At 63.2% G+C, this 18,473-nt stretch overlaps 2 protein-coding genes and 1 pseudogene across 2 annotated transcripts; 1 reads left to right on the forward strand and 2 right to left on the reverse strand.

Annotated features, from left to right (window-relative positions):
• The first annotated feature begins 4,358 nt into the window (after positions 1-4,358).
• Positions 4,359-5,582, forward strand: LOC104035473 (protein phosphatase 1 regulatory subunit 7 pseudogene; annotated as a pseudogene).
• A 2,269-nt stretch (positions 5,583-7,851) lies between these two features.
• COX7A1 (cytochrome c oxidase subunit 7A1) lies at positions 7,852-9,128 on the reverse strand. Its single transcript, XM_075725394.1, has 4 exons — positions 9,114-9,128; positions 8,534-8,626; positions 8,381-8,465; positions 7,852-7,907 (listed from the first exon to the last, which is right to left on the reverse strand). Exons 1-4 carry the CDS (start codon positions 9,126-9,128, stop codon positions 7,852-7,854), a joined length of 249 nt encoding a protein of 82 aa, XP_075581509.1.
• Positions 9,129-10,951: 1,823 nt separating this feature from the next.
• Positions 10,952-18,430, reverse strand: STRN4 (striatin 4). The gene is made up of 18 exons (XM_075725395.1): positions 18,330-18,430; positions 16,627-16,765; positions 15,048-15,151; positions 14,840-14,913; positions 14,685-14,763; positions 14,438-14,596; positions 14,205-14,361; positions 13,628-13,766; positions 13,439-13,540; positions 13,224-13,339; positions 12,794-12,969; positions 12,659-12,706; positions 12,422-12,543; positions 12,115-12,285; positions 11,889-12,029; positions 11,714-11,812; positions 11,536-11,622; positions 10,952-11,121 (listed from the first exon to the last, which is right to left on the reverse strand). Exons 1-18 carry the CDS (start codon positions 18,428-18,430, stop codon positions 10,952-10,954), a joined length of 2,184 nt encoding a protein of 727 aa, XP_075581510.1.
• Between the last annotated feature and the right edge of the window lie 43 nt (positions 18,431-18,473).

The following is an 18,473-nucleotide window of genomic DNA, read 5'->3' on the forward strand; positions in this document are numbered from 1 at the left end:
ACTCCACCAACGCGTGATCACTGCAGCCCAGGCTGCCTCCAGTCTTGACATCACCGATGAGCTCACTTGCACTGGTGACCATCAGGTCCAGTATCGCGTCCCCTCGGGTAGGGGTGTCTTTTACTGGGCTTAGGAAGTTGTCGTCTATGCATTCCAGGAATCTCCTGGATTGCCTACAGCTCGCCGTGTTGCTTCTCCAGCAAATGTCGGGGTGGTTGAAGTCCCGCAGCAGCACGAGAGTCTGCAAGCGCGAAGCCTCCCGGAGCTGGAGGAGGAAGGCTCCGTCAGCAGGCTCCCCGTGATCAGGCGGCCCGTAGTAGGCACCAGCCACAAGGTTCCCTTTGCTGCCTCTGTCTCCGACTCTTACCCAAAAGCTGTCAACCTGCTCATGGTTACTCTTCAGGGACAGCTCTTCACGCTCTATTGATTTCTTTACGTAGAGGGCAACGCCTCCGCCCCTCCTTCCTCGCCTGTCCCTCTGAACCGCCTGTAGCCATCGAGAGCCACATTCCAGTCGTGGGATTCGTCCCACCAGGTTTCGGTTATGGCACTCAGGTCATAGCTGTCTAGCAGCACAGCAGCTTCCAGCTCCTCCTGTTTGTTCCCCGTGCTGCGTGCATTCGTGTAGAGGTGTTTCCTCTGGGCTGTTGGCCGTGTCGCCGCTTTAGTGGAACATCCCTTGTTTCCCTTGGGGTGTTTCACGGAGGTTTCCTTGTGAGCTCCTACTATCTCCGGAGCCCCCAGCTCATCTCTGCAAGACTTCAACTGTGCTGCAGCGTCCCCATCGCGCCTCTGGGCAACAGGTTGAGGGCTCACAGTGGCACCCCGTCCCTCTAGCCATTGCGTACCACCCCGCAGCTTGTCACAGGCAAGCCTGGTACGTTCCCCCTCCCCCTTCCCATCTAGTTTAAAGCCCTGTCAATGAGCCCTGCAAGCTCCTGAGCAAAGACCCTCTTTCCCCTTTGAGAAAGGAGGCTCCCATTTGATGCCAGCAAGCCTGGTGCCGTGTAGGCTGTCCCATTGTTGAAGAACCCAAAGTTGTGACGGTGGCACCAGCCTCGGAGCCATGTGTTAAGAGATTGGATCCGCCTGTTCCTACCAATGTCACCTCCCACAACCAGAAGAAGGGAGGAAAAGATGACCTGTGCCCCCGATTCCCTCACTAAGCGTCCCAAGGCCCCAAAGTCTCTTTTAATCGCCCTTGGGCTGTGCACTGCAGCTTCATCACCACCCACATGGAAGAGCAGTAAGGGGGAGTAGTCCGAGGGCCGCACCAGGCTGGGAAGCCTCCTGGTGATATCTCTGACCCGGGCTCCTGGAGGCAGCAGACCTCCCTATGAGGAGGGTCCAGCCGGCATATTGGGCCCTCCGCTCCCCTCAGAAGGGAGTCTCCTACACCTATGACGCGTCTTTTCTTCCTTGTGGAGGTGGCAGTAATACGGGGGGGGTAGGTCTTTGTGGTCTTGGTGACTCTTCTGGTGTCGATGGATCAACGCCCCCACATCATCCACTGACTGGTCCTCCACATCTAGAGCCTCATACCTATTGTGCAGAGGCAGCCGGGGAGTCGTGGTGGGCAAGGAAAGGGTTCGCTTGCCGCCCCGATTGTGGACTTGTTTCCACTCGCTGCTTCCCTCTAAGCCCCTGCCTACATCCTGGTTGGGGGAGGATACTGGCTCCCTTTGGTCACAGGCTTTCTCTGGAGGCTGTCCCTGCTCTGGTTTCCGGGAGCTCAGAGCATGCTTCCACCTTTCTGGGAGCTCAGAGCATGGTTCCACCACGTGGATAGGTGTGATAGGTTACGGTGCTTCGTGCTCTCGGGGCCTTTGTCGAGACACCCGCTGTGCGGCCAGTCCCAACAAGTGCAGCAGGCTGGTAGTAGCCCTCAGCCATTCCCATCTAGTCCCGGCTCCTCATCGCACGTCACCCACATATTGCACTAAAGAAGTAGAAGAATTCTCCCCTCGCCGATCTTCCCATTCCTTTGCAAGTACCTTACCAAAAAGGGTTGGGCTGTTCTTAAAGCCTTGAGGAAGCACAGTCCAACAAAGTTGCACTGTCCTGACAGTCGCTGGGCTTTCCCACTCAAAGGCAAACACCTTCTGCCTTTCTTCCTCCAGCGCTCTACAGAAAAAGGCGTCCTTTAAATCCAAGGCTGACAAAGAAATATTCTTCTCAGGTACTGAAGGCAACAGAGCATACGCGTTGGGAACGACCGGGTGCACATCAACAACCGTTCGGTTTATTGCCCTCAGATGCTGGACCCATCGGGACTCCTGGGTACGGGGTTTCTTTACAGGTAGGACTGGGCTATGATACTCAGACTGACATTCGCGCAATAGTCCAGACTGAAGAAATGTCTTTATCAAAGGTTCCAGCCCAGTTCTGCCTTCTAATTCAATAGGATATTGTAGAGTAGAGTCACAGAATCACAGAATCGTTCAGGTAGGAAAAGACCTTGAAGACCATCCAGTCCAAGACCACCACTAAACCATGTCCCCAAGTGCCATGTCCACACGGGTTTTTGTGGTGGTGCATCCCCCCCTCACCCCCATTCCTCTTTCTCTTCAACAGCTTTATGATCTCAGGAATTCCAGGCCACAGCTTTTGTGTAGCGAGTTGGTCAGTTAAGCGCCCCTTAATTGTCCCAGAAACCCCTACATGGCTGGAGCAGAGAGCGGCCCTGTTCTTATCAACATTCATGTTATGGCTAACGAGGGGAACGAGAACAAACAGCTACCCCAGACAGCCTTGAAACAGGGTGGCATCATCGCTGCTGGAATTCCAACAACAAGCCGACCCGAATTGTGGCTCGGATGGAAATTTACTGGTGATTCAAGGCAATCATCTCACAATCCTATAAACAGCAGTCCTAAGTGAGGCCCTTTGAGCTCTCCTGGACTGCCACGGGCCGCAGCAGCATCTCCCTCTGATTGAAATGTCTCTCAGAGTCAGCGAAAACCAGCAGATTCCCAAAGTCTGCTGCCACCAGAACTCCATTGCCGGAGATCGACAACGGAGCCTGGGCTGCTGACATTCTTCACTCCTCGAGGCTCTGCTCTCGCCCGTTGAGAAATGCCAAGGCATTAGACGTGAGTATTTCACTAAACTCGAGGGGAATTTTTAACAGGTATACTATTTTCATATATGCATTTATAGTTGTGAGTGTGCATGCATGAATCAATTTAAGTAGTTTTGTAGATGTATGATTTAAATTTAAAAGGAGTTTTATATTGCTGTACTATTCTTATAGCATTACTCTCCTAAACCGTTGACCAAGTCTGAGACTAAGAGTGGGCCCGGCCGCACCCGGGCTCCTCTCTGAGAAGGAGTTTAGAAAGCAAGGGGGTCTGTTCTGAACCTCGTGACTCAACGGGAGGGTTTCCGTATCACCTACATACGATTTCTCTCTCTCTCTCCTATAACCCAATTTCTTTTATACACTTTTCCTATGTACTAGATATACCTATATGCATATATATACATTATCCTTATCCATATAAACCGTTGACCAAGTCTGAGACTAGGACTAGACCTAGCCACACCTGGGCTCCTCTCTGAGAAGGAGTTTAGAAAGCAAGGGGGTCTAGTCTGAACCTCGTGACTCAACGGGAGAATCCTCCTTATTCCATATAGATGCAATCCCTTTATCAATCATTCCAACTCAGTGTGATTTAAGTCTCTTTTATGTGCTTCTATGTAGTAATAGAGTGAACCTTGCCATCTTCGAATCTGTAACTAAGTCACTGTTTTGATCAATTTTGTCTAATCACTTTATTAATCACTGATGATTGAGTGTTATTGAAAATATTATAATCAATTTCTGTGATTTGCTACAAGTAAATTCTAACTTTTACTAAATCAAACTGTGTAAAGTCACTCATTCATAGTGAATTGACATAATCAGCAGGATTCACAGACCTGCATTCGTGACAGTTTTGAACCCCTCCAGAAGCAAGGAGGGGGGACGCAGCGAGTGCTGCAGGATGGGGTGAGCCCATCCCTGTTATTGGGTGTGGGGGTCCCCAATATTGGAGTGCAGGGGGGGTCCCTGAGACCAGGGTACTGGGGCACGGGGGGGCCCTGATATTGAACTGCAGGGGCTCCCCAATGCCAGGGCTGAGGGTCCCCAACACTGGGGTGCAGGGGGATCCCCGACACCGGGGTGCAGGGGACGCAGCGGGTGCTCTGGTGCCTGCTGTGAGGGTCCGGGGTCCCCAGTATTGGGGTACAGCAAGGTCCCCAATACCAGGGTGTGGGGGGTCCCCACTACCAGGGCATGGGGGGGGGGGGCAGTCCTGAGGCTGGGGATCCCTCAGTCTGGAGCTCAGGAGAAGCAATATGGCAGTGGAGAGCGGATAGGGGCCGCAGGAGATGATGGAGGGCTTCTTCCCAGATTGTTGGTTTTAGGAAGATGTGATGGGAGGAAAAAGTGCATCCAAAGTCAAAGTAGAAACAAGGGTTGAGAAGCAGATTGAATCAGAGGAGTCAGGGGATGCAGAAGGCAAGAAGCAAGCAGTTCGCTTAGTAACACCTCAGTCAGCAGAGCCGGAGAGATGAGCAGAATGGCGAGAACTCCACAGGAGAAGCAGAGACGCCAGTGGACATGGGTACAATTAGCCTGGACCCAGAAGATGACGATGCTGACTTGAGTCATTTCTGAATTGGGAAGATGGAAGGATTTGAGGAGCTCAAGAAAGTGAAGACTCTAGGTCTCCATCAGAATTTGATTAAGCGCATTGAGAATCTGGAACAATTGCAGACCTTGCGGGAACTGGGTCTCTATGACAATCAAATTCGGAAGATCGAGAACTTGGAGTCTCTGGTGGAACTTGAGATCCTGGACATCTCCTTTAACATTCTGCGACACATTGAAGGACTAGATCAGCTTACCCAACTTAAAAAAACTCTTCCTTGTCAACAACAAAATCAGCAAAATTGAGAATTTGAGCAACTCGCAGATGCTACAGATGTTAGAGTTGGGATCCAATCGAATTTGGGCAATTGAAAACATCGACACCTTGGCTAATCTTGATAGTCTGTTCCTTGGAAAGAATAAAATCACCAAGCTCCAGAACTTGGATGCGCTGACAAACTTGACTGTGCTCAGTATACGGAATAACCGTTTGACCAAGATTGAGGGGCTGCAGAGCTTGGTGAATTTGCGCGAGTTGTACCTCAGCCACAATGGCATTGAAGTCATTGAGGGACTGGAGAACAATAACAAACTCACAATGCTGGACATCGCATCCACCAGAATCAAGAAGATTGAAAATATCAGTCACCTAACAGAGCCGCAGGAATTCTGGATGAATGATAATCTCATCGAGAGCTGGAGTGACCTGGATGAGCTGAAAGGAGCGAAGAACTTGGAACCTGTGTATCTGGAGCGAAACCCCTTGCAGAAGGATCCCCAGTACCGGTGCAAAATCATGCTGGCCCTCCCAACTGTCTAGTAGATTGATGCCACGTTTGTTCGATTCGTAACCTCCTGTTGCCCTCTGTCTCCTGCCCTCTTTGGAGAAATGTCCCAACTGGGTTTTTTTATCCACTTACCACTCCCCAGGTCTTCAGTACACTGACACTCGCAGGGCAAACGGTCTTTTTTTTTCTTTTTTTAATTTAAAAGAAAAAAAAAAAGGTGGCTGGAAAGCTGCCCAGCTGAAAAGCACCTGGGGGTGTTGGGCAACAGCAGCTGAACGTGAGCCAGCAGTGTGCCCAGGTGGCCAAGAAGGCCAACAGCATCCTGGCCTGTATCAGGGATAGTGTGGCCAGCAGGAGCAGGGCAGGGATCGTGCCCCTGTGCTTGGCACTGGTGAGGCCGCACCTGGAATGCTGTGTCCAGTTTTGGGCCCCTCACTCCAAGAAGGACATTGGGGTGCTGGGGCGTGGCCAGAGAAGGGCAGCGGAGCTGGGGCAGGGTCTGGAGCACAGGGCTGGTGGGGAGCGGCTGAGGGAGCTGGGGGTGTTCAGCCTGGAGAAGAGGAGGCTGAGGGAAGACCTGATCGCTCTCTACAACTGCCTGACAGGAGGGGGCAGGGAGGGGGGGGTCTGGCTCCTCTCCTAAGGAACAGCGATGGGACGAGAGGAAATGGGCTCAAGCTGCGCCAGGGGAGGTTTACATTGGATATTAGGAGAAATTTCTTTACGGAAAGGGTGGTCAAGCATTGGAACAGGCTGCCCAGAGAGGTGGTGGAGACCCCATCCCTGGAAGTGTTCAAAAAACGGGTAGATGTGGCACTTCGGGATATGGTTTAGTCTAGTCTGCCCTTGATTGGTTTAGTGTGGACTTGGTAGTGTAGGTTAATGGTTGGACTGGATGATCTTAAAGGGCTTTTCCAACCTCAACAATTCCATGATTCTATGATTCTATTTTGTGATTGAAGGGCCGGGCATCCCCAATACCGCGGTGTGGGGGGACCCCAGTACTGGGGCTGGGGCTCCCCAATGCCGAGGTGCAGGAGGGGTCCCCCATACTGGGGGGGGTGTCCCTGATTCTGGGGGGAGGGTGGCTTCCCAATACCAAGGCACTGGGGGTCCCCAAAACCGGGCCTGGGGGGTCCCTTGGGTCACGCCAGGGTCTCCAAAATGCTTTCTGGGACCTCCAGGGTGCCCAGTATCCCCCTGAGTCACCCCCAAAGTGTCCTGCAGCGTCACCCTTGTGTGCCCCAGGGTCTCCCTGGCCTGGCTCATTCCCCTCGGCGTCCCCAGTGTCCCCCTGGCTGCTCACCCCATGGCCCCCCAAAGGGCCCCCAGTGTCCCCCTGGGGTCCCCCATGTCCTGCCGCGGTGTGACCTAGCATCCCCTTGCTCCGGCCTCTTCCCCTCTGGGGTCCCCACCGTCCCTTTGAGTGCCCCTGGGGTCCCCACATTCCCTGGAGGTCCCGCTGGCTCCCGGACGGGGTGCGCCCATGTTCCTCCGGTGCTGCTGGGTTCCCTTGGGGTCTCCAAAATCCTGCTGGGGTCCCCCTCACGCTGCTCAAGCCCCTCAGGGCCCCATGCGTTTCTCTGCGTCTCAACCGTCTCCTCCCCGTGTCCCCCTGCTCCCCCCAACCCCTCCACGTCCCCTCAGGGCAGGCGCAGCCCCCTCCCCAGCTCTGGGGGCCCCCCCAAATGTGTGCGCGTGTCCGTCCCAGGCACTGCAACATGGTGCTGGAGAACGTGAAGGAGATGTGGACGGAGGTGCCCAAGAGCGGGAAGGGGAAGAAGAAATCCAAGCCGGTGAACAAGGACCGGTACATCTCCAAGATGTTCCTGCGCGGCGACTCTGTCATCGTCGTCCTGCGCAACCCCCTCATCGCCGGGAAGTAGGGGACCCCCCGGGATCCCCTGGGACCCCCTGCCACCCCGAGACCCCCCTCGGGGTGCCCAGCGTTGAGCCCCCGCACACCGTCCTTGGGCTGGGCCCGCCCTGCCTGCGCCCCCCGGCCCCCCCCAACTTCTCCCGGGCCCCCCCGACACCGTGTGTGCCCCCCCAGGCTCTCACGCAGGGACTCCTTCCCTGCCCTGCTCCCCCGCCCCGGGGAGGTATTTCGGGGGCTCCTTCCCCCTGGGGGTGGCTCAGCCCCCCAGGCCTGGGGGGGTGTCAGAATTGGGGGGCCTCGTGTGTGTGTGTCCCCGGGCACTGCTCACACCCCGGGGCAATAAAGCTGGTTCGGTACTGCCTCGTGTCACCCTTTGTGGCCCCCAGGGTCGATCCCTTCCCTGGGGGTCTCCCAGCCCCCCCTCGCCCATCTGTGTCCTCCGTGGGTCCCCCCCCAGCCGCCCCCGCTGTCCCCAGTGTCCCCATCAGGCTGGCAGCTTCATGGGAGCCGTTTATTGCTGGGGAGGGCGGGGGGGTCCAGGCCCCCCCTCAATTTTTCTTGGGCCTCGAGGCCTGAGCCAGCGACCACAGCGAGTAGCAGGTGCCTGTGGGGACGGGGGGGCTCAGGGACCCCCTGCCCCCTGAGGGACCCAGGCATCTGGGACCCCCCAAGGGCCCCAGGTGGTCAGGCCCCCCCGCGCCCCCAGGACCCAGGCGTCCGGGCTCTCGGTCCCCCCTTGCCACCCCCCCACCACGGGACCCAGGCGTCCGGGCGGACATTGCCCCCCCAGCCCCGCCCCCCCCGCTCCGCCCCCCCGGGTTCAAAATGGAACCCAGGCCTCCTGCCCTCCCCTTCCCCCCCCCAGGGGACCCAGGTGTCCTGTGCTCCCCCCGGGATCCTGTGCCGCCCCACTCCTGCCCCCCCCGGGTCCTGTGCCCCCCCCCCGGCGTCCTGTGCCCCCCCCATGTCCTGTGCCCCCCCCCGGGATCCTGTGCCCCCCCCCCCGGGTTCCTGTGCCACCCCCCGGGTCCTGTACCCCCCCCGGGTCCTGTGCCCCCCCGCTCCTGCCCCCCGTACCCACGGAGCAGATGAGGGTGGTGAGGGCGTAGAGGGCCGAGTCCACGGCCCCCCCCTTGAGGTGCACCGGGAGCCCGTTGTCCTCCTGGGGGGACGCGGGACATCAGGGGCGCGGAGCCCCCCCCCGGCCCCAGCGCCCGGCCCCCCCCTCACCTGGAAGAGCTTCTGGTGCTCTTGGACGCGGTTGTGGAGGTGCCGGGGGGGGATGGCGGGACCCCGTGCCCGCAGCAGCCCCAGAGGGGCGGCCTTGGGGGGGGGGGGTGAGGGGGGGGCCTGACGCCCCCCGGAGACCCCCCCCGTCACCTGCACCCCCATAACCACCACTCCCCGGAGAGACCCCCCCATAAATCCCCCCCGTCACCTGCACCCCCATAACCACCACTCCCCGGAGAGACCCCCCCATAAATCCCCCCTCTGTAGGGAGCCCCCCATAACCCCCCAAAACGCCTCCCACAGAGACACCGCCATAGCCCCCCCCCCCCCCTTTTCCTCCCCTGCAGAGCCCCCCCCCCATAGTTCCCCCCCAGGTGTCCCCCCCCCCCATATTTTCCTCCCCCACAGGGCACCCCCATAGTTCTCCCCCCCATTTTCCTCCCCATAGGGCCCCCCCCATAGCTGTTGTCCCCCCTCACTGTGCCCCCCATAGGTGCCCCCCCCGTGACCCCTTCATAGGGCTCTTCCCATGCCCCCACCCCCCAAGACCCCTCCCCGGGACCCCCCGGCCCCCCGGTACCCGGAGGACCCTCATGCTCCGCCCGGCCCGATCGTCCTCTGCCACCACCAAGGGCAGCGGGGGGGACACGGGGGGGGCCGGGCCGGCGACAGCCAGCCCCGTCACGTGCGCCCGGGTGCCACCCCCCCCGCGTCCCCGTCAGTGCCCCGTGACCCCCCTGTCCCTAACCGTGTCCCCAACCCTGTGTCTCCATGACCCCCCCATGTCCCCATCCCGATGTCCCCATGGCCCTGTGACCCCCCCAGTGTCCCCCCCCCGATGTCTCCATGGCCCTGTGACCGCCCCAGTGTTCCCCCCCATGTCCCCATCCCGATGTCCCCATGGCCCTGTGACCCCCCCAGTGTCCCCCCCATGTCCCCATCCCGATGTCCCCATGGCCCTGTGACCCCCCCACTGTCCCCATCCCGATGTCCCCATGGCCCAGTGTCCCCCCCATGTCCCCATGGCCCTGTGACACTGTGCTGTCCCCCTCCATGTGACCTTGGTGTCCCCATGGCCGGTCCTGGACCCCCTGTCCATGCATCCCCGTGGGGGGGGGACATGGGGGGACACCACAGGCAGTGACAGAGGGGCCGGGGGTGACCCGGGGAGGTGGGGGGAGCCCAGGTCCCCGAGGGGCAGGAGGGAGCTGGGGGGGCGTTAGATCCTGGGGGGACAATAGGGGCTGGGGGGGCACAAAGGGGGCCTGGGGGACATTTGGGGGGGGATTAGGTGACATCAGGGTAGAAGCAGGGGGCAATGGGGTGCTGGGGGGGTATTAGGGGCTGGGGGGTGCAGTGATGGCTGTTGGGGGGGGTCCCAATCCCGGGGGGGGGCCCTTGTGCCCCCCCCAGCAGCAGCGCAGGGCTCTTGGCAAAGGGCTTTATTGAGGCACGCCCCCCCGACACCCCCCCAAAGACACCAAATAAATATACAATAAAAAGCAACCGGCGTTAAAAAGGGCAATTTTGGGGGGCTGGGGGGGGGGGGGGGCAGCGCTGGGGGGGCCCGGACTATCACACAGTGATAAGGCGGCGGTGACGAGCCCCCGGGGGGGGGCAACAGGGGGCGGGGGGGCTTCACGGCTGTACAAATATACAAGGAGGGGGCCCCCGGGGGGTTGGGGGGGCCCTGGCCTGGGGTAGTGTTGGGGGGGGCCCCCCGGGGGGCTTCAGGCTGGAACCAGTGGGGCTATAAGGTCCATAATTGCCCCTGGGGGGGGAAATAAGGCCCATAAGTGCCCCCGGAGGGCATGTAGTGCCCCCCCCCGCGGGGTAGATAGATCCCATAGGTGCCCCTGGGAGGTGTAGTGCCCCCCCAGGGGGTAGATTGAGCCCGTAACTGCCCCGGGGGGGCACAAAGCCCTTAACTACCCCTGGGGGTATGGAGAGCCCCCCCAGGGACAAGATGGGGCCCACAGCTGCCCCAGGGGGGGCACATGGAGACTTTGACTGCCCCAGGGGGCTGTATAGAGCCCATAAGTGCCCCCGGGGGGGTGTACAGAGCCCATAAGTGCCCCCAGGAGGGTACCAAGAGCTCATAATTGCCCTTGGGGGGGTGTATAGAGCCCATAAGTGCCCTGAGGGGGGTGTATAGAGCCCATAACTGCCCTGAGGGGGGTATATAGAGCCCATAACTGCCCCCCCAGGAGTACACAGAGCCCATAAGTGTCCCGGGGGGGTATATGGAGCCCATATGTGCCCCCTGCGCCGCCCAGCCAGGCTCCCTGGGGCATCACGAGCTGCAGTCAGCTGCCGGGCTCAGCTCCCTGGGGTGGGGGGCGGGAAGGTGACGAAGGCCACTCCGCCACCACGTGTCCCTCTGCGTCACCCCCCCTCCGCACCCCCCCCCCCCCGGCGTCACACGAAGACCTTGGCGAGGGCGTCGGCGCCGGCACTGGCGCTGAGGGCCCGGCTGGGGTGGAAGGCGACGGCGTGGACGGCTTCCTCGTGCTTCTTGCGGTGTGCCGTCAGCTCCTGCACGCAAGTCTTGTGGGCCAGGTGCCACAGGCGCAGTGAGCAGTCGTGACCTGCGAGGAGCGGGGGTCCCAGGTGTTCGGCCAGGGGGGACACCCAGGCGTCCCTGGGGGGTGCCCAGGCATCCGGGCGGGACCCGGGCACGTGGGGGATGCGGTGGAGGTGGGTGCGGCAGGGATGTGGGAGTTTGGGGAGCCTCATGAAGATCTTGGCAACGCAGGACACGTAAAAGGGGGGGTGGCAGGAATTTGGGGAGCATGAGGTGGTGTTCGGGTCCCCTGGGTCACCCTAGGGTGGTGACAGCGGGGAGGGGACAGGACAGTGATGGCAGAGGGGACAGGGACGGGGCGGTGACAGCGATGGCCAAGGAGTGCCGAGAGCCGGCGCGCTCGTTTCACAGATGAGCAGCAGGAAGGTGCGGGAGGCGGGGAAGGGGCAGGGACGGGGATGGGGACACGGACACTTACTGCCGGACATGAGGAAGACGCCGTTGGGGTCGACGGCCAGGCAGGTGACAGCGTCCAAGTGGGCCACCATGGAGTGCACGACTTTACCTGGTGGTGGGAAACGGGGGTGGCAGCAGTGACGGGTACGTCCCCAACCCCCTCCCCCGGCCTCATCAGGGCTAACAAAGCCCCCCCCAACCTGTCCGGTTGTCGAGGAAGCGGATGCCGCGGTCATCACTGGCGGTGATGGTGAGGGGCTGCGAGGGGTGGCTCACCACCTGGTTGACCTGGCTGCCACCTGTGTGGGGACGCCAGGATCAGGCCCCCAGAAGCGATGAGGGGGACGAGGGGGACACACGTCACGGTTCACTCACCGCCGCCCAGCCGGGCCTCGAGCGCCAAGACAGGTCGAGCCGCCTCCACGTCGTAGAGCACCGTGGCACCCGTCCGGAAAGCCACCACAGCGTGGCTGGGCTGGGCGGCCGAGAAGGTGATGGAGGTGGGGACACCGTGCTCTGCAGGAGGGGGGGACAGGGAGGGTGACAGGGGGGTGGCGGGGACGTCCCTGACGCCGAGGGGACACCCCCCTGCCCCGCTCACCGCTCTGGGAGTCATAGGTGCCAAGGCAGGCGCCGTCCTCGCGCCGGGGGTCCCAGATGCGGATGGTGCCGTCAGCGGAGCAGGAGGCCAGGCGGTCGCCGGCAGGGTTGAAGGCCAGGCCCCAGACGGCGTCCCCGTGGCCCTCCAGGACGCCGCTGAGCACCCCGGGGTCTGGGGACACCGGGGAAGGTCACCTCGGGGGGGACACAGCGTGGCAGGGGGGTGACGCCGTGGGGCTGGGGAGCACTGGATGTCTCCTGTGCCGTCCCCGCGTCCCCCCCGGCGGGGATGGGGAGGGGACACCCACCGTAGCCGTCGTAGGGGTCCATGTCGAGGTCGGGCAAGCGCCAGCAGCGGATGCGGGCGTCCACGCCGGCACTGCAGCACAGGGCGCTGTCGCGGCCCATGGCGACAGCAAGCACCGGGCCCCTGCGGGGATGGGGATGAGGTGGCGGGGACCCCGGGGTGTACCCAGAGCCACCGGCTCCCCCCGTACTGGACTGTGTCCCCCCCCGAGCCCAGCGCCCCAGTCCCCGTCCCCTACCTGTGCCCGCGGAAAGCGTACACCGGCTCCACATCCAGTGCTGCATTCCTGGAAAGGGGACAAGAGGGGGGTGACAACTGTGCCGGGGGGTGTCCCCGTCCCTGCCACCCCTCTGTGACCTCCCCCAGCACCCACTTTTTGGGGGCGACGGGCTTCTGAAGGTTCCAGAGCTTGAGGGTGCCATCCTCAGAGGCGGTGAGCAGGGCGGCCTCGGCGGGGTGGAAGGCCAGGCCCCGCACAGCGTCGTAGTGGCTGCGCAGGGTGAACTTGGGGCTCCACGTCTTCTTCAGGGCATCCCGGCCCTCGGGGAGCTGCGGGGACATGGGAGGACAGTGGCAGGTGACAGCGGCCAAGGGGCGGTGGCACCCCATGGCCCCAGCTGGGGCTCGTGGCAGGCGGCTTTCGGTGGCCGGATGGTGAGGAGAGGAGGGGGGGGGCCAAAGGGACGTGATGGGGACCAGGGTGGATGTTCATGGCGGCTGGGGACATGGCGGGGACTGTGGAGCCCAGGGGACACTCAGGGCAGGTTTGGGGACACCATGGGGACATCGGGGGGGTGACTCACGTCACAGCTGAGCTCGTTGTCGTTCGTGACGGTCAGGTCGGCCAGGTCCCCCAGGCTGACGGTGCTGCTGCCGATGCTGTCCATGATGAAGATGTCGGAGGAGATACCCAGAGACCCTGCGGAGGGGAGCGGCTGGGGGTGGCCCCGGGGGATGGGGACACCCCCAGGGGACACAGGGACCCCCCCCAGGGGCACGGGGACCCCCAGGACCATACCTTCGTGAGGCCGCGGTGGCCCTGCAGCAGCGGGTTTCCGTGGGAGCCCATCCACGTCCCGCAGGTCGGCCAGCATCCCCCGCAGCCGGCCCCGGCGGCTCTCTGCAGGGACGTGGGGGTCAGGAGCTCTGGTGCCAAAGTGGGGGGTTGAGGGGGCCCCCCAGATCTGCCCCCCCCAGCCCCGCTTACCGAGCTCCATGTCCTCCCCGGCCGGCCGGCTGGCCCCGTTCTCCCCAGAGCCCAGGAAATCAAATTCATTGAGGGCATCCTCTGAGTCTTCATCATCATCCTCATCCTCCACCTCGGGCAGGAGGGGTTTGGGGGTGAGCTGAGGAGGGGGGGGACACGAGGGCATCACGGCTTGTTTTGGGGGGACCCCCAAAGCCACCGGGAGAGAAGATGGTGGAAATGGGGAGCACGAGGGCTGCTGCCTACAGCCCCTGGGTTTGTGGGACCTCCCGGGGGGTGGGGGACAGCAGGGTTTGGGGGATGTGCAGGCTTGGGGGACATCCTGCTTTGAGGGACCCCCAGGTTTGGGGGATGCCCTGGCTTGGGGGCACCCCAGGTTTTGGGGAACCCCTCAGGTTTGGGGGACCCCTCCCAGGTTTGAGGGGTGCCCCAGGTCTGAGGGACACCCAGGTTTGGGAAACCCCCAGCTTTGGGGGGCGCCCAGCTCTGATGGACGCCCAGCTTTCGGGGACCCTCCCCAGCTTTGGGGGATGCCTAAGTTGGGGGGACCCCCCCAGATTTTGGGGGAGCCATTTGCCTTGACTCGCTGCTTCTTGTGCTGGGGCTGGGCCGGGGGGGGAAGGCTTTCAGCATCCTCGTCCTCGTCGCTGTCCTCGTCCTCGCCGCCGGGAGGGAAGGGGACCTGCTCCAGGCCCCCGCTGCCCCCCCTCTCCTCTGTCTCCTTCCCGGCATTCCTGAGAGCAGGAAGTAGCAGGCTGGAGTTGGGGGGGCCCAGCAGACCCCCAAAACCCGCCTCCTCTAAGCTCTCACCTCTGGATCTGCTCCTCAATACGCCGCACCAGCAGGGAGTCTGCAGCTGGGGGGCTGCCGGGGGCTGCGGGGGCCGGGGGGCTGCGGCCCAGCAGCGAGCGGACACGGCGCGACCGCATGTCCAGGATGGTGTCACTGTACCCGACTTCCTCCAGGTACCTGGGGGGGGACACACAGGGAAAGGGGGTGCTCAGGGCACCCCAAACCCACCCGCCTCCCCGAGCCACCCCCGCAGCCCCCCACTCACTGCCGCAGCAGCTGCCGGCCCTCCTTCCAGGCCAGCGGGCCCCCCGCCAGCGACGTCACCTCCACAGGGCCATTGGACACTGGGGGGGGGACACACAGGGGGTCAGGCACCCCAAAACCAGCTCGTGTCACCCCCCCGGGGACGGGGATGCTCACCCAACTCTGTTCCCTCTGGTTTCTTCTCCCCCAGTGTCAGCTCGGTGCCGAATTTCAGCTTGTGGTACTTGGACCTGGAGGGAAGTTGGGGGGGGATGGGTGATGGTGGCCCCAAAATGAAGGGGAGTGGTGGCCCCCCGACTCACAGAAGGGACGGTGACGCCCAAAATGAGCGGGGGGGACCGCTGAGTTTTGGGGTATCCCCCACCTCTCCTGTTTGAGGGCGTATTCCAGCATCTTGATGCGCCGCACTAGGTCCGTCTTGAGGTTCTCCTGCCCCTTGCGCTCGCCCTGCAGAAAGGCCACCTGCGCCTGCGGGGATACGGCGGGGACATGGTGACAGGGGACCCCCGGGCCACCGCCACCCCCTCACCCCCCCAAATAACACCCCCCCTACCCCAGAAGCAAAAGCCAGGGGACAAGGGTGGGGGCTGCAGGGGGAACATGGTGTTTGGGGGGAGGGAGGGAGGGAGGGTGACATGGGGACAAGTGGCTCCGGCCACCGGGACAGGAGGTGGCACCAGGGCTGGCCTTGGGAGCGACATGGATGGTGCTCGGGCTTGGTGCCAGCCCCAGGAGGGACACCGGTGGCCCCAGGGGTGACACCGGTGGCCCCAGGAACAGTGCCGCCAGCCGGGGGCTCGGTGACAGCAGGGGGGTCCCCAGAAGCAGGGAGGGGGGACACAGCCGGTGCTGCAGGATGGGGTGAGCTCATCCCTGTTATTGGGTGTGGGGGTCCCCGACACCGGGGTGCAGGGGACGCAGCGGGTGCTCTGGTGCCTGCTGAGAGGGTCCGGGGTCCCCAGTACTGGGGTACAGCAAGGTCCCCAATACTGGGGCATGGGGGGTCCCCACTACCAGGGCACGGGGGGGCCCAGTCCTGAGGCTGGGGGTCTCTCAGTCTGGAGCTGAGGGTCCCCGATTCCAGGGCTGGGCATCCCCAATACCAGGGTGTGGGGGCCCCCCAGTACTGGGGCTGGGGCTCCCCAATGCCGAGGCGCAGGAGGGATCCCACATACTGGGGTGGGGGGTCCCTGATTCTGGGGGGGTGGCTCCCCAATACCAAGGCACGGGGGGGTTCCCAATAACCGGTGTCTGGGGGGTCCCTCATACTGGGGTGGGCGTCCCCAGTACCAAGACACGGGGGGGTGGGGGGGTGGCCAGTACTGGGGTGTGGTGGGTCCTCAATATCAGGGCTGGGGGGTTCCCAATGCTGAGGCTGGGGGGGTCCCCAATACCAGAGCACAGGGGATCCCTGAACCTGAGGCAGGGGTCCCCAATAGCAGGGGATCCCCAATACCAGGGCTGAGGGGTCCCTTGCACCGGGGTGGAGGGATCCCCAATACAGGGGCAGGGGGGTCCCCAATACCAGAGCACGGGGGATCCCTGAACCCGGGGCTGGGGTCCCCAATAGCAGGGGATCCCCAATACCAGGGCTGAGGGGTCCCTCGCACCGGCGTGGAGGGATCCCCAATACAGGGGCGGGGGGGTCCCCAATACCAGAGCACGGGGGACTCCCGAACCCGGGGCTGGGGGACCCCAATACCGGGGCGGCGGGGGTCCCTCGCACCGGGGCTGGGGCGTCCCCAATACCGGGGGGTACCTCGCACCGGGGCGGGGGGGGTCCCCGGTCCCGGCTCCCCCGCCCCGGTGCCCGCCCCCCGCTCCCGCCGCCCGGCGGCCATTTCCTCCCAAGATGGCGGCGGCGGCGGCGGCCCCGGTAACCCCCGGCGGGGCCCGGCGGGGCTGGGGGGGGCGTGGGGGGGTCCCGGGCGCGGCGCCGGTACCTGGAGCTCGGCCCGCTCCGCCTCCCAGCGCCCCTTCTCGGCCTCGAAGCGCGCCCATTCGTGCTGGATGAAGTGCAGGATGCCGGGCAGGCTCAGCCCGCCGCGGCCCGCCGGCTCGGGGCCGGGGCTGGGCCCGGGGCTGGGCCCGGGGGGGGGGGGGCCCGGCGGGGGGCGGCTGGGCCCGCGCCGCCGCCGCCCGCTCCGCCGCCATCACGGCTGCCACAAAGGGAGCCGCGGGGCCGCCGGCGGCGCCGCTTCCTGCCAGAAAGGGAGCCGGAAGTGGGGGGGTGGGGCCGGGCCGCCGTTGCCGCGGCAACCGCGCTCGCGGGCGGTACGGGGGGACGAGGGGGACAGGGGCCATAGGGTACGGGGGGACAGGGGGACAGGGGCCATAGGGGCCATAGGGTACGGGGGGACGAGGGGACAGGGGCCATAGGGTACGGGGGGACAGGGGCCATAGGGGGCCACAGGGTACGGGGGGACGAGGGGGACAGGGGCCATAGGGTATGGGGGGACAAGGGGGACAGGGACCATAGGGGCCATAGGGTACCGGGGCCATAGGGGCCATAGGGTACGGGGGGACAGGGGCCATAGGGTACGGGGGGACAGGGGCCACAGGGTACGGGGGGACGAGGTGGACAGGGGCCATAGGGGCCATAGGGTATACGGGGACAGAGGGACAGGGGCCATAGGGTACAGGGGGACGAGGCGGACAGGGGACATAGGGGCCACAGGGTATGGGGGGACAGGGGCCACAGGGTACAGGGGCCATAGGGGATAGGGTGACAGGGGCCATAGGGGACGGGGGGACGAGGGGGGACAGGGGCTATAGGGGACAGGGGCCATAGGGGATGGGGGGGGACAGGGGCCATAGATGACGGGGGCCATAGGGGACATAGGGGATGGGGGGACAGGGGCCATAGGGGACAGGGGCTATAGGGGACAGGGGGACAGTGGCCATAGAGGCTATAAGGGATGGGGAGGTGGGGGGACAGGGGCTATGGGGGATTGGGTGACAGGGCTGCACAGACCCCCGGGGGGACAGGGGCTATAGGTGCTATAGGGGAAAGGGGGACGGGGGCTGCACAGACAGGGGTGTAGAGACCATAGGGGACGGGGTGCTATAGGGGCCAGGGAGGACACGGGGGATATAGAGGAAGGGGAGGCTATAGGGGTGCTCAGAGGTGTCTATAGGTGTGCACAGAGACGCATGGGGATGCACGGGGTAGGCAGAGGTGCCTATAGGGATGAACAGGCAGGCATGGCGGGGAGCAGGTGGGAGTGTACGGGGCCATATACACAGCTATAGGGATGCATATGCAGGTACATAGGCACGTACGCAATTCTGTGCAAGGATATAGGACTATATAGGGGTATGTGCACATGTGCGTGCAGGCATAGGTGTGCGTACACGCATCCACATGTGCAGGTACGTGTATCCGGGTGCACGCGGGGCCCCCTGTGGGCCCTGTATATCTATAGGTGCCTGTCCCATGTATAGGTGTGGCACCTATAGGGGCCCACAGCCACGCACCCGGGGGCTACAGCAACACCTGCAACCCGCGTATGTATAGGGGCTGCCCTTAAAGATGGGGGGGGGGCGCGTAGTGCCTGGATAGTGTTGCTATAGCGACCTGGGGGTGCCCTGGGCCCCGGTGGGGGTCATTAAGGAGGGGTTCGTTACCGGCGTGACCCATTATTACCTCTCTCCCTCTGCCAGCGCCGCCGCCGAGCCCCCGTTGAGGCCGCCCTGCTCGTGACACGTGTGGCAGCACCGGTAGGACCTGGCAGCAGGGGGGCTCATGAATTAATTAGCAAGGGGGACTGATTAAGAGCCCCCCCCCCAG

This window comes from Pelecanus crispus, chromosome 30 (assembly GCF_030463565.1).
Source record: "Pelecanus crispus isolate bPelCri1 chromosome 30, bPelCri1.pri, whole genome shotgun sequence".
NCBI classification, from domain to species: domain Eukaryota; kingdom Metazoa; phylum Chordata; class Aves; order Pelecaniformes; family Pelecanidae; genus Pelecanus; species Pelecanus crispus.

Coding starts and splice junctions, on each gene's coding strand:
- STRN4 (XM_075725395.1), bottom strand. CDS start 18,430: ATGAGCCCCCCTGCTGCCAGGTCCTACCGGTGCTGCCACACGTGTCAC. Junction 12,970..13,223: donor ACAACGAGCTCAGCTGTGAC/GTGAGTCACCCC, acceptor ATGTCCCCGCAG/CTCCCCGAGGGCCGGGATGC. Junction 11,122..11,535: donor CGTCTTCCTCATGTCCGGCA/GTAAGTGTCCGT, acceptor CGCTCCTCGCAG/GTCACGACTGCTCACTGCGC.
- COX7A1 (XM_075725394.1), bottom strand. Junction 8,466..8,533: donor AGCACCAGAAGCTCTTCCAG/GTGAGGGGGGGG, acceptor GCGTCCCCCCAG/GAGGACAACGGGCTCCCGGT. Junction 7,908..8,380: donor CACCCTCATCTGCTCCGTGG/GTACGGGGGGCA, acceptor CCGTCCCCACAG/GCACCTGCTACTCGCTGTGG.